Source organism: Amyelois transitella, chromosome 4 (assembly GCF_032362555.1).
Source record: "Amyelois transitella isolate CPQ chromosome 4, ilAmyTran1.1, whole genome shotgun sequence".
Classification (NCBI taxonomy): Eukaryota; Metazoa; Arthropoda; class Insecta; order Lepidoptera; family Pyralidae; genus Amyelois; species Amyelois transitella.
This window is the reverse complement of record NC_083507.1, coordinates 9,729,469-9,743,344: the sequence shown is the minus strand read 5'-3', so window position 1 is coordinate 9,743,344 and position 13,876 is coordinate 9,729,469. Positions and strand designations below refer to the sequence as shown.

The window sequence follows — 13,876 nt, the reverse complement described above, 5'->3', positions numbered from 1 at the left end:
AATTTTTGTACACCAGTTTTTAAGCTAAATAGTTTTTGTGTGTTTGTACCAATATTATAAAAATTACAATATTCGCTTCTGTTACACTTTAAAACCAATCGATTTTTTTTTGTAATAATTCTCAAATTCACACATCGGTCAGTTCCAATTTTATTCAAACTATACTATTTATGTATACGGATTCCCAAAAAACATACGTAAGAGTTGTGATATTATCCAATATTGAATTAACGATTGCAACACGGCCAAGAATGCAACTGCAATATTGGATAAACTGTTTCGCAACGCTCCGTTTCACTGATATAGAGAGTTGTTAGTAGTTGTTGAGTGACAATGATATTTATTTGTTTTATTTTGTGTAGATTTTGTTTTTCACACCAAATTCGTATTCTTTTTTAAAGGGTTTTTTAAAAAAATCTTTAGACTGGAGTCAGGACGGGAGTCGCTTCGTGCTTGACATATGTATACACTTCGAAATAGTGGTCAGATGTGTGCTCCGAGATCCTCTCCAGATGAGAACGTAACTGGAATTTCCAGTAAAAATGATGGAAATAGCTTCACAAACAGACACGATAAACATATAACGCCTTTTCTCAGTCGGAGTAACAAAATAAATGTGATTGAATGTGAATCAAATTAATTATGTTTTTTATAGATTGAAATTTGAGATTAATATATAACGCAAGATAAGTAGGTAGTAACTTCAGAATGGTGACAAAATAGTTCAGTTGAATACCTAAATGAATTAAAATACATGATTTTTTTGTGATCGATTTTATTAATTTCCTTACAAATTTATTACCTATCCATATAAATTGACCAGTAGGAAAATTTTACTATAATCAAAATGCATTTATTGGAAGTTACAAAGATATACATTCTCTGTTAATTTGGGAGGGATTTTGGGAATAAGGACGGAAATGCTAACTTTTGATTGTGACACAAAATGTAAAAAGATATTCCACTGAGAATCTTTCGGCACCATATTGGCATACTATTGCTTACTAATAGACTTGACGTAGTCTCGCTTACTTTGAGGCATACTCAATGTCTGTAATTTGTCCCTATTATTATTTACTAGCTTTTAACAGCAGCTTCGCCAGCTACCTTTAAAAAAGCGACGAATTTAGCGCCACCTACAAAATAATACAGGATTTTCGCAAATTCCACAGAAACTATAGTTTCAATCGGGAGAAGAAATACCCTTTATCCTTCTCCAGATTCTTAATCATTTATACTTTCGCAAAGTTTCAAGAAGATTAGTTCAGAAGATAACGCGTGAAGAGAACACACGAATAAACTTCCTTACGCCCTTATAATTATATACATTAGATGGGATTTATTTTCCACCTCGCTAAATGCTAACGACTTCCGTTTTTTTGTTTACATTACCTAAAATACAGACTATACTAACAAATTTAGTTATCACTACGTGCCGTACACTCCCCTGAATCTATTGTCGAGACTGCCGTATGTGGGCCTGTATTTGGGCATGCGCTGACTCCAGGGGCTCCTCCTGTTTTTGTAGCTGGAACACGCTATGAGGCTGTTCATGGCTGGAGGTCGAGCCTGGCCCACGCTGATGCCGCAGCGGTTACTGTTAACAAACATATCCATGTTTAGTTTTATTTATTACTAAATGCACATAGATTCCCGTCTGACCGCAGCAACCTTGCAGGGGGAGCAATTTTTATGTTTATTTATCTCGCTATAAACTTAATGCATGTTAAGTTTATATTCAAGAGAACTTCTTATTGTAGACACGCAATTCTATTTCCGGCCTGAATCAGTTGATAACATATTTTAATTAGTTTTTCTGTCAAGCTAATGATCAACGTAGAAATTCAATCTTATTATAATCGATTAATCTTGTCATCGTATAAGTAGTCTATCTACTCGTAACACTCGCGCATCTTGGAAAGTGTGCTCAATTGCGTATCACAGCTAAGTGCACCTCACTGACATAATGTTTGGTAATTAAAACACAAATTAATTCGATAACAAATGATCATCGTACATTATTTTTGCGTGTATTTTAAAGCTATAATAAATGAAATGATTATTATGTACCAAAAGACTTTGGCGAAGTAAGTTTGAAAATATAAGCGATTTTTATATAGGTATGTTCACCGATTCGTAATTGAAAAATGTGATAATACAATGTCCATACAATTCTTAAACGTCTTAAAGCGATTAAAGTATAGGCTACCATACATGGGATTCTTCTTTAAGGCGATGGGCTGTCAATAATTAAATCTTGATTCCATCATTGAGCCATACAGTTGAACGCGGCCTTTCAGTTAGCGAGACTGTTGGCTCTGTCTACCCCGTAAGGGATTATGTTATGCCCCCCATTATGTAGTGAAATAAATGATATAAAATTCAAAATACACTATAAAAGTTAATTTTTTATGTCATCTATAAAAAAGAAACTACCATAGCAAAATTGATTGAAACAGCATTAAAAACAAATATATAAAAACCAAAAAAAGAAATTAATTTAGCTGCTAGCTTAGACTGCTTCAGTCTCAAATATATAATGTCCATTATTTTTCTGGTATCTCTGAGCGCCATTTCTATATTAACGCTAGTCTACAGTATGTCAACAGCTGACATATAACATCACTAATTACTGACAAGGATTACCGACATACCCAATGTTGCTTCACTTGGTAAATAACTCGGACGTATCCATAATACAGGCAATAGCTCCTAAAAAGTGCTACCGGTTACCGCCTCAGTTTAAACACAGTAATTAACTGAAACTTTTTGTTTTGCTTGCCCAATCGCTTGATAGTTACTGCGAAGTGTTGTAACGAGTTATCTTTATTGATTAGAAAAATCTAAGTGATATTATTATATCATATACACTGATATGATAATTAGATCAAATTATGATAAGGCTTCAGATGTCAGATGATACGTAATATTTATTGATTTGTTAAATTTGAGAATATTAGATCTGAAGAAGTCTGAATAAGGATTATGTTGTAATAAGTTCCATCCCAGATCTGTCCCACATAACCCAATAACAGCTTTATTTATTTATATTTGTTCTTCTGTATTTTTACAGTGTCTAACTTTATTTTGGATTTCATACATGCATTTGAGTAAAGTCTTTCTTGTGAAAATTAACAAATCCAGTTGAGATAAAGGATTGAGAATCGTTTGTAGAAGTTACTTCTAGTTTACGTATCGTTCATTACCTCTGACCCTCATTGGAGGGTAGAGGACATCATATAGGGTTCCATCCAAATGTAGTAAGTCTCCAGCTGATAACGACACGCGCGGTAATTTATTTGATAAAGTTGATTACAAGAACTTACCTCTTGACCCTCATTGGAGGGTTATATTTATCGCCCATGAGAACACTCTCATCCAGGGTTCCATCCAGTTGGAGTAAGTCTCCAGCTGATACCGACACGTCCATCTTGGATGCTCGCTCGCAGGACCACAAGAAGATCAGGACTACTAGCATCTGTAGATATAATGATAACTAAATAAGATGAAGAATTGGAAGTCATAATTTGCCGGATCTAGAGGGATACGATAAAATTTTCATCTTGGAAAAGTTCTTTGTTATCGTGATTTGCGTGTGTTCCCAGTTGCAACTTTATCTACGAGTATGTTGTTTCTAAGCCCGGAAGCTAATTCATACACACATAATATAAGCGGGGAGCGATAAATTCTTCTTCTGACCAAAACCAAGTATGTTGTTATGTAGCTTTGTTTAGTTAAGCTTATGTTTACTAAGCTTTTCATCGTTAGTCGCTTCTTAAGACTGTTTTTAGTCGTAAGTCAAATCTATCGACTGTCTTTCGTCGTAAGTCGCTTCTTTTTGTCTTTTTATCATAAAACGGACTGTTTTTAAGTCACCCTTTATGTTTTTTTTCTTAAGAATCATCTTACGACAAATTTTTCGTCGTATTGTAGTCGTAACACTTACCACGACGAGATGCAGTAGGAAAATGAACACAGTAGAACTGGCGAAGCCGATACTGTCAAACAGCACCCCGGACACGGTGGGCCCGATGAAGGCTCCCAGGGCGAAGGTGGAAGTCCACATCGCTGACACCAGCCCGTAAGTCTCTATCGAGTTTGGAAGCCCACTGGCGCTGCAATATAAATACTATATTGGTCAAGATTTAGATGCTTTAGTGACGATATCAGGGGAAGGTCGTTGATGATGATTAGATTGATTAATGTTTCAGTGCCAGATCAACTTAGATATTCACCCTAATGCAATGGTAAAATTTTTAGAAAGCTTAAAATGTGTCTTCGACACATTTTTAATAAAATTGTGGAAGGTGCCTCGTAGATACCATCATTATCCCCACCGATTCCATCTAAAAAATTGCTAAACAGTTTAAAACAAAATGTACAATCAAGTTTTCAAAATGATATGTGACATTCACTTTACATCAATAATGATATGAAATTGTCCATTTTGCCTGTGCAATCTGACACATACACGGCTGCTGTGGAGAAAGACTGGATTTGGCAAAAAAACTCATTATAATTCGATTAGCCCTTGCCTCTCGGGTACCGCATTGCACTTATTAAAATTCTCCAAGCATTTCGTGTTACATGTGTCTGTAATTTTGTGAGTAGAAGTCGGAATTCACATGAAACCTTGTATGGTTTTCGTCATTATTGTATTACGATTTTAATTTGCGATGTCAACATGCTATGTCCTTTTGTATGCTGAATTATCAGAAAACAAATGTAAGTATTCTACATTTTACCTTTGATCTAAGGGAAGACCAAATGAGCTTGATAATCTTAAGTTGCCCTGTATGGTGGTATGGAGTTGTAGGTACTCTGCTAAATATGAACATTACTACTACAGTTTTTTTTAATGATACGTCTAGGTACTTCTCCTTCCAACATTCACTTCACATTCCACTTGTTAATTTTACTTTTGCTCTCGTTCATCCTCTCCATACCAACAAACCATCTAAGCATTCCCTATTCTATTCCTGTATGTTTGTTATCTTCCTTCACATTATAGCATTCTCTTATCGCGATAAATTTAATTTCTGTTCTGAGACAACAAAAATTATACTCTCTATCTCGTATTCAGAGATATCTAAAGTCTGCTAACCAATCCCATTAAACAAGTTAATAAACCTTATTATGACACCTTCAAGTGTCAAATAATATAAAAATAAACTTACATAGCCGTGCTGAGTGCATCGGAGAACGAGGCGACGAGCTGGCTCCCCATGCCGAGACCATGCAGCACCAGCCCAGTGATGATTACCCACTTTAACCTACAACCAGTAAAGTACATACATACATATAGTCACGTCTATATCCCTTACGGGGTAGACAGAGCCAACAGTCCCGAAAAGACTGAATGACCACGTTCAGCTGCTCGGCTTGATGATGGAATTGAGATCCAAATAGTGACAGGTTGCTAGCCCATCGCCTAAAAAAAGGATCGCAATTTTATAAGCCTATCCCTTAGTCGCTTTTTACGACATCCATGGGAAAGAGATGGAGTGGTCCTATTCTTTTTGTTTTGGTTCCGGGAACCACACGGCATACAACCAGTAAAGACTTTTTATTATTTAAGTAGTTTTATTACATTCTTCTTTTGTGTTACGGTAACATTCTCATCTCTCTCTAGAGGAGTTGGATGTGCGCCTTTTGACGAAGATCCTGGATTGGATGAGTCAGATTTTTAGCAAATCCTGACTGACCTCAGCATCATTTGCAGATAGATTTGAACCTAACCTATATTGGATTTACCCATCAAGTTGCTTGAATGTGAAGGTTTCCTAACAATGTTTTTCCTCTTCGCAAGAGCATTGCTCAGTATTTAAACTAAAAGTGATCGCGAGGTCTAAGTCCGCGGCGAACAACTAGATAATAATTCAGAACAAGTTGTTGTAGATGGCCGAGGTAGGATTTGAACTTATGCCTTTTAGCGCATCCCATTTATACAGGCCGCTCAATTGTAAATAAATATTTTTTCACAATTCCTCACTTACTACATAATCAGAGCAAATACTTATTTCGACGATTCGACCCAAGTGATCATTGGCATTAAGATTTGTCGCGGTATATTTTATGTATCTCTGCCTACGACATTTGCATAGAGTAATTAACACCAGGATTGTGGTCACAAGGGTCACTATACAGAGACTAACGCCCTAAATATGATTTGAATAGTTAACGACACGATAGGTTACATTGTCTATACTTAAAGGAGCACTAGGTGCGGCTTTAAGACTATGATCCTGGATTCGTTCAAGGAGGACTTTACGCGAAACGACTTCCATCTGATCTCCGCAACCCTTACAGGGGATCCTAACCTAACTTTGCGCCTACATGATATTTATCGATTTGATCACCGATTTTCGTTCATTCTTATCTCTCTTCAAGCAAGTAATATATGTATGTTTACTTACGTTGGTATATTTAAGAAGGGCGCTGGACCAATGAGGAGGAAGCCCGCTGAGATACACACGCAGCCGATCACAGTGACGTATTTCTGCTTGATGGTGGGGCGGTCGCACAGCCATCCCCAGGCTGGGGCAGAGATGGCGTATACCCCACCGTTGATGACAAACATCAGCCCCAGGATTATAGGAGAGAATTGGAACTGTTGATCAAAAAAAATATTTTCATTACAGAAGAAAAAGATTTGCGATGTACTTGATGCTTCCATGCCGATTTGCTTCTTTTCAATCTTAATTTCATCTAGTGATAATAGCTGATATTTTTTGTTTACGAAGGTTAAAGCCTTTTTACGGCTCAGCCTCCTGGGTCTCGACTCCTGTGACTCCTGGCATTAAGTTTGCCAGATTATCCACTAAAATCCCCTGGTGAGCCCTTCTTGCCATTTCGAGGCATTATAGCACAAAATACAAAGATTACATTCCTTCCCAAGTTACAAATTTTGGTACTAAAAAAGATCGAAGAATCGTTAACGGAAGTGCCGTATTCTGTGCATCATAGGTTCGCATGGTATGGCCATTCCACCACGATGAACAATAGACTGACCTGTCTCAAATGTGGCTCAAGGGTCGCCTGCAGGAAGCTGATGCTCAAACTGGTGGCCATGATGCTGAATGCAGATAGCAGCACGCCAGGAATCCTCAATAAGTTCCACATTGTTGCTATGAAAAATGGAGCCGATGAGAATTTATTTATATACGGAAGAAATGTATAGTGAATTCAGTTTACTTTCCTTTTTTTGCATTTTCCCATCTGATTAATGGTACCGATCAACTGAAAACTTTTTAACAAGTAATTAAATATGAAGTTGAATGGGTACGAAAAATTAAACATAAATAAGAGTTTTAGACAATATAAGTTCAGCACCTCCTCTCCAAAAGATGTTGACGCAACCGTGAGTAACGACTAACCAGGAGAATGATCATAATAAATATAACTTACAATATTAGTATTAAGAAACAGTTCAATATAACTTACGTCCAGTAGGCCTCACGTCCTCATCGTCATGTGACCTCGGCAGCACGATGCAGCTCATGACGGCAGCACAGAATAGCGCAGAGCCCAGCACGGCGAAGGGCAGCGTGTACCCCCCGAACGAGTATAGGGTCCCACCCAGCATGGGACCCACGATTAAACCCAGCCCGAAGAACGTTTCTAGTGATGCCTGTGGGGAATGACACTTGTTGAATGAACGATGTTCTAAAATAAGTAACATTTTAAGTTAAAGGAGAAATGTTTGGATTAAATATGTGAAACGAAATTTGCAATGGATTAGTGAATAACAAGTAGAGCTGCCAACCTTAAAAATATACCCAGAAGTAAGAAAAATGTTTCTTTTCTCAAGTATGTTTAACAACTGTTATTTTTCGTTATGTATTACTTACTATTAACTTTAAAAGCAAAATACTTTATGTTGTATTGCTATGAGTTAACTTAAGGCGCTTATGTTTTTCTCTTTGGAGAATTTAATGTATATTTTTTACTGTACTATTCACTGAATCACTTACACGCTATACTTAATTTTAAGTTATTGTAAAAATTTGGGGTGTTAACGAGTCTTCATAAAATTGCAACACGGCCGGTAAAAATCACTATTAGTTATGAAATAAGTACTAGAACTGAAAATTTGACTTTTCGTTACTTAGCTCTAAAAATATTACATGGTGCATTGCTCTTAGATAGCTTAAGGCGTTATCCACATAAAAGGCACATGCCACATATATGTCTGTGCATTAGAGAATATTCGAATTTCTTGGTTATTTAGGATTTATAGACATGAGCTCTCTATCAATTTTCTCATTTTTGCGTGTTCCCGGTTTCTAATGCTTCAGTGCCCGAGGTCCGCCTTCAGACATTTTCCCTCTCTACTTTCGTTTTCGGCGTCATGTTTTGATATCCAGATTAGTTATTATATTCTAAAGTGTACTTACAAACATGCTGGCAACATTGTTGGGGAACTCTTTGGCTATGATGGCGAAGGAAGCTGTAAGGAATGCAGCGTTGCCCATGGCTTCTATGATGCGTATCAGGAAACTCAGCGCTATGAACGGCACATGGCCTTCCACCTTATCTAGAAGTCTGTGGGAGATGGTGAAAAATACATTAACAACAAAATCTTATTATCTTATGTTTTATATATCCTAGATATGAATTAAGTGAATATTTGAATATAATATTTCTTTGAATAAACTCGTGTATGATCGATATGATTATTTATTATAAAATTGTGTTAATCATACCTACCTATACCTCTTCTTACTTAGAAACTAGTTTTTAATTGAGAGCGGAAGAAAAAGGAATGAAAGACAGTCACACAATTTGACAAAGAGACACCTAATATTGAAGTTAAAACAATCGCTTGTCTAATCATTTGAAAAAATTGATGAGGGTTGGGTGGATATGTAGATTGCAGGCTTATATAAGAGACATACTGACCTCCAAATACCAATGCACGGGGTAAATAATAAAAAAACAGTCAAAACTAATACTATGATGCATTTAAACTCGCTGAAAGCTCGCACTTCATTATTTAAAAAAGATACATACATATGGTCACGTCTATATCTCTTGCGGGGTAGACAGAGCCAACAGTCTTGAAAAGACTGAATGGCCACGTTCAGCTATTTGGCTTAACGATAGAATTGAGATTCAACTAGTGACAGGTTGCTAGCCCATGGCCTTAAAAAGAATCCCAAGTTTGTAAGCCTATCCCTTAGTCGCCGTTTACGACATCCATGGGAAAGAGATGGAGTGGTCCTATTCTTTTTTGTATTGGTGCCGGGAACCACACGGCTTTAAAAAAGATTACCTTATATAATTCAATTCTTACTTCACTCACCCAAAGAGAATGGCGCATGTCCCAGTGGTGAGGATGCCCCCATTGAACAGCAGCTTGGGCCCCAGCCTGTTGAGATGGGCCCCGTAAATCGGGCTGACCAGGAACACCACCAGCTCAAACACGCCAAAGACCAAGCCATATTCTGTTGCAGTGCAGCCCTTTCTTTCTGCCTGCAAGAAGAAATTACAAACATAGATTCACGTCTTTATCCCTAACAGGGTAGATAGCGCCCGCAGTTTTAAAAAGACTGAAAGTCCACGTTTAGCTAGATGGCTGGTATTATTGTATTATTGAGACCCGCATGCATGTTATTTTCTCTTCTAAGATGAGGTTTTTCTTTCAGAAAATCTTCAATTAAATCAAAGTCAAAAATTAAAGTCGTTAAATAAAACTGCTTTAGCTTCTAGAACTTCAAAAGTATTTTAATATTAGAACGAGCCAGTTCCTTATTGTGACGTCAACTTAAGTAACACTATCTATATAAAAGTATCTATCTTAGTAAAAGGTCAATAACATCCGGTGATAAAATATTGACCATGTCCTTACGTACTGATGGACACAGTCGGCCTTAGAGAAGGACGAGATTGTAAATAAAATCATGTAGTTTTTTTAAATTTGATTTTCCAAATTTTTTGTATTTTTTTTCTTTACGTCCCCTGCATGTAACTTTTTTTAAAACAATTTGTCACCTGCCTACCACTAGACACTCCTTTTTTGCTCATTTCATACTATCAAAACACTAACTTTTTCATCTTACTTTATGCCTAAAACACGTAACTTCAATATACCTAATGCTTCAATATATGTACATAATGCGTTTTTGTTTAATATTTTCTAGTATTTCTAAATGACAAAAAGGCATAGTATTTATTCAGAAACACCAATCAAAATATGTATGTATATACCGCTACCGAAGGGGTACTTATTCAGCTTAATGCCGTCACCTGAGACACGATGTCTGTCAAATAATTTTCATTGCTATCCTGCGCTGAAGCCCTGTTAGTATAGAATTCATATAATGGTATTTTTGAAGAAGTTTGTTGCCGATAATTAGTTGTTTACAAAATTTATATACATACATACATACATATGATCACGTCTATATCCCTTGCGGGGTAGACAGAGCCAACAGTCTTGAAAAGACTGAATGGCCACGTTCAGCTATTTGGCTTAATGATAGAACTGAGATTCAAATAGTGACAGGTTGCTAGCCCATCGCCTAAAAGAGGAATCCTAAGTTTATAAGAAATTTATATAATGTGTACTTTTTATCTATATGATATGTTGAACGAGTCTTGAACGGTTTTATAATTCTTAATTAACGCGAGTTTACGTCCCTGTTCTATTATTAGCCGAATATGAATTTATATAACCATTTAATTCCTTATCAAATTCTCCTCCCTCTGAATGCGCAAAATTTAGTCAGTTGAAAAAAAATATCTTAGTAGCGATATAAATAGCATGTTCCTTATCAATAAAATTAATTGTTAATATCAACATAGCTAAACCATAATACTGTTGCTACTTGGTGATTACAAAATAGCTAATTATTAAACTAAATATTAATAATAAGGTCAAGAAAGTCTATCTCCATTTGTAGCACATGTTCATAATTAAAATATACACTAATTTTATAACATGTGAGTTCATTTTACTTAATTATACCTATAAATTTCAAACTGAAGGTAGTAGGTATGAAGAGTTGCGTATGACTAGCAGATTGTTCGTGTGCCATTTTTTATAAGACACTTTGCATAGCTCGACAAACTGGGATAAAGCTCATTTTAGATTACAAGAACTTCGTAGCTTTGTATTTTGAGAAGACTAAAATGTCTGCTTACCACCATACAAATCCATAAAAAAAATCCATGATAATAATAAATGTATGATATATAAAGTATTACAAAAGTATAAATAGCGAATTCTTAAATATATTTTTTATTTTATTCTAGCAGCTCTTATGGATCACTGTCCGGCTAAATGGAACTAAAATACAACTACAAAAAGAAAGGACATAGTATATACCTACCTAAATCATATCAGATAGCTTTAGTTAGCCTCAGATAAATAATGTTTTAGTAAGTTTTGTTCCTATCCAAAACTTAATCAAAGTGTCCATATTAAAATTTTAACATACTCTTCGGAGTTTTTCTTGATATTGAATGATCACGTAATCGGTGTATTATTGACATGAAAAAACTATTCTTACCTCTAAAGGATAAAAAGGAGCTTGAAGTGCCACACAGATGGCGTTGCAAAAATCAGCTATTGAAATAACTATGATGGTCAACCACTGTCTTCTCGAAAAGTCGAAGCCCATTTCAGAAGTTCCGTTGCTATTTTGTTTTTAAATTTCAGATTTTTTCCTAAAATTGTCTTAATTATTTTATAATTCACTTTTGTTACTTAATTATTATCACAGCCACAAATAATTTTGAATTTCTATTATAATAAATGCGTATACATTTCTTGTAGTCAATGAGACCACTGGTAATGGTACCACGTTCTGTTCTGGATAACGCGTAAATTATTTCATTATAATAAAGATAAATCTGTCACACAAATTATCAAATGAACTTTAAACTACATTGTACAAATATCTATACATCGATGCGTGTTTTCTAGAAGCTGCAATTGTTTTATATGTTAATCTGGTAATGGATAGTAAACTTAATTCTTTTTTCTGTATGCTGTGAAAATAATTGTTATAGGCAAGAAGTAATGACCGCTAAGAATATAAATAAAAGATATGTGTGAATGAGATAAAACTGTATTAAGCTACTACGCAGACCTTCTAATAGGTAAAAATACTGGTCGATTCAGACCAGTCCTTTTTACTCCCCCATTTTATCTTACAGATGGAAATTATCTCTATTTTGGACGACCATCAAGTCTTTTTAATAAGTAACAGATTATAGTTTGATGAAGGTCGAGAACGTATCTTGGTCATATTGCCGAGGTTCTGGTGAAAAGTCGAATCAAGAGTACCCTGAACTTGCATGAAAATATTGGTGAAACAAAATAAGTTGACTGAAAAGATTGGCATGATATGTATGCAATGTATTTTTAGGGTTTAGTTATAATGCGACCATTAAGTGATTATTAACGCACCAGTGGGATATTAGGTAGGTACTCTAGTTCTCTCGTTGTTTCCGGTTGCATCCTCCGCCAAAATGCTTCGGGGCCTGGGGTTCGCTTCCCGATATTTCCACTAAGCTTGGTTCGACGCGTCTTCAACGCGTCGAACTTTAAGAAAAAAAACTACACTCATAACAAGACGTGAGCGTTCTACATTATTAATTTCATATAATCACGTCTATATCCCTTGCGGGGTAGATAGACACAGCAGTCCTGAAAGACTGACAGACTGACGTTCAGCTGCTGGGCTTAACAATAGAATTGAGATTCAAATAGTGCTTGCTAGCCCACTTCACTAGCTAGTTCTACACAGAATGTAAATTATAGATACGCTACCTACTCAAATAAACACTCGTAATATCATAGTAATTAGTTGAGTTGGTTAAGATAACAACCTTGACCTGATCAATTGTTCCAGAAAGCTTCAGACGCTGATAACAGTCAGAAATCCAATTCTAGAATGAGAGAAATCGATCGAGAGACCGAGACTACCAGTGATCACACTCTGTCATCAAGATCCAATTTATATGAGATATGTTCTCCTGCAAAAGTTGCAAAATTTTGATTCTTCTATTGTCACAAGTTTACACTGTTTGTTTTCTCCATGGAGGTGAAAGGATTACGTACAATTACGCGTATTGTGCGACTTTCCGCCTTCGGACTGTATTGTTACCGAGTTGTTACAGTAATTACTGCATCGTCCACGGTATTACCGTTCTGTCGTCTGTGACGGATGGCATTTATCAGACCATGCGATATATCTTTGCCTTGTTTATATAAAGCAAATAAAGATTTATGTTTGTTATAAACTTGTAACTTGTTTATGCGCAACAAATACACTCGAGGGTAATTCTTTTCCTCAGTCGTACACTCTTTAAGAAGTAGTTGTATGTAAACATTCATTGTAAATTTTAGATATGGAAAAGACCAGAAACAGGTGTTCATAATAGACCCTCTCTATCTTTCCTTTTAGTCTAAAACTAATAAGAGAGGCAACTAAGAATAATTTATCTACATTAAATGTTTTGAAATATATGTATAGTCTATATATACCAGTCAACCCAATAGTTGATTGGTAGATAATGCTTCTAGCATATATTCCACCTATTGCGCTATACATTTGTATTTTGTACAACAAATGTTATACGTTATCCCTTGCGGGGCAGACAGAGCCAATAGTCTCATAAAGACTGAAATACCAAGCTCAGCTCTATGGCTTTTAAAGATGGAATTGAGATTCCAATAGTTGTCACTATTCTGAATTTGAATCTTAATTGATGCAAACGACTAGCAAGTCCATTGCCTTAATTTAATTCCAAGTTTTTTTTATACCCCTTTCATGATATCCGTGGGAAAGATATAGAGTGGTCCCATTTTTAAGTGCCGGGAACCACACGGCACATATATATAATCATTATTAGTGATACTATGTAG

At 35.8% G+C, this 13,876-nt stretch overlaps 1 protein-coding gene across 1 annotated transcript; it reads right to left on the bottom strand.

The window, feature by feature from the left end:
• Positions 1–796: 796 nt before the first annotated feature.
• Positions 797–11,812, bottom strand: LOC106140337 (MFS-type transporter SLC18B1-like). The gene is made up of 10 exons (XM_060954427.1): positions 11,514–11,812; positions 9,305–9,474; positions 8,397–8,544; positions 7,444–7,630; positions 7,012–7,127; positions 6,417–6,610; positions 5,178–5,273; positions 3,947–4,115; positions 3,327–3,478; positions 797–1,597 (listed from the first exon to the last, which is right to left on the bottom strand). Exons 1-10 carry the CDS (start codon positions 11,622–11,624, stop codon positions 1,429–1,431), a joined length of 1,512 nt encoding a protein of 503 aa, XP_060810410.1. The 5' UTR covers positions 11,625–11,812; the 3' UTR covers positions 797–1,428.
• Between the last annotated feature and the right edge of the window lie 2,064 nt (positions 11,813–13,876).

Excerpts from the sequence above, each read along its gene's own strand:
- LOC106140337 (XM_060954427.1), bottom strand. The coding sequence starts at position 11,624 with ATGGGCTTCGACTTTTCGAGAAGACAGTGGTTGACCATCATAGTTATT. Across the intron at positions 7,631-8,396 it reads ACAATGTTGCCAGCATGTTT|GCATCACTAGAAACGTTCTT; the intron begins GTAAGTACACTT and ends CATTCCCCACAG. Across the intron at positions 6,611-7,011 it reads TTGAGCCACATTTGAGACAG|TTCCAATTCTCTCCTATAAT; the intron begins GTCAGTCTATTG and ends TTTGATCAACAG.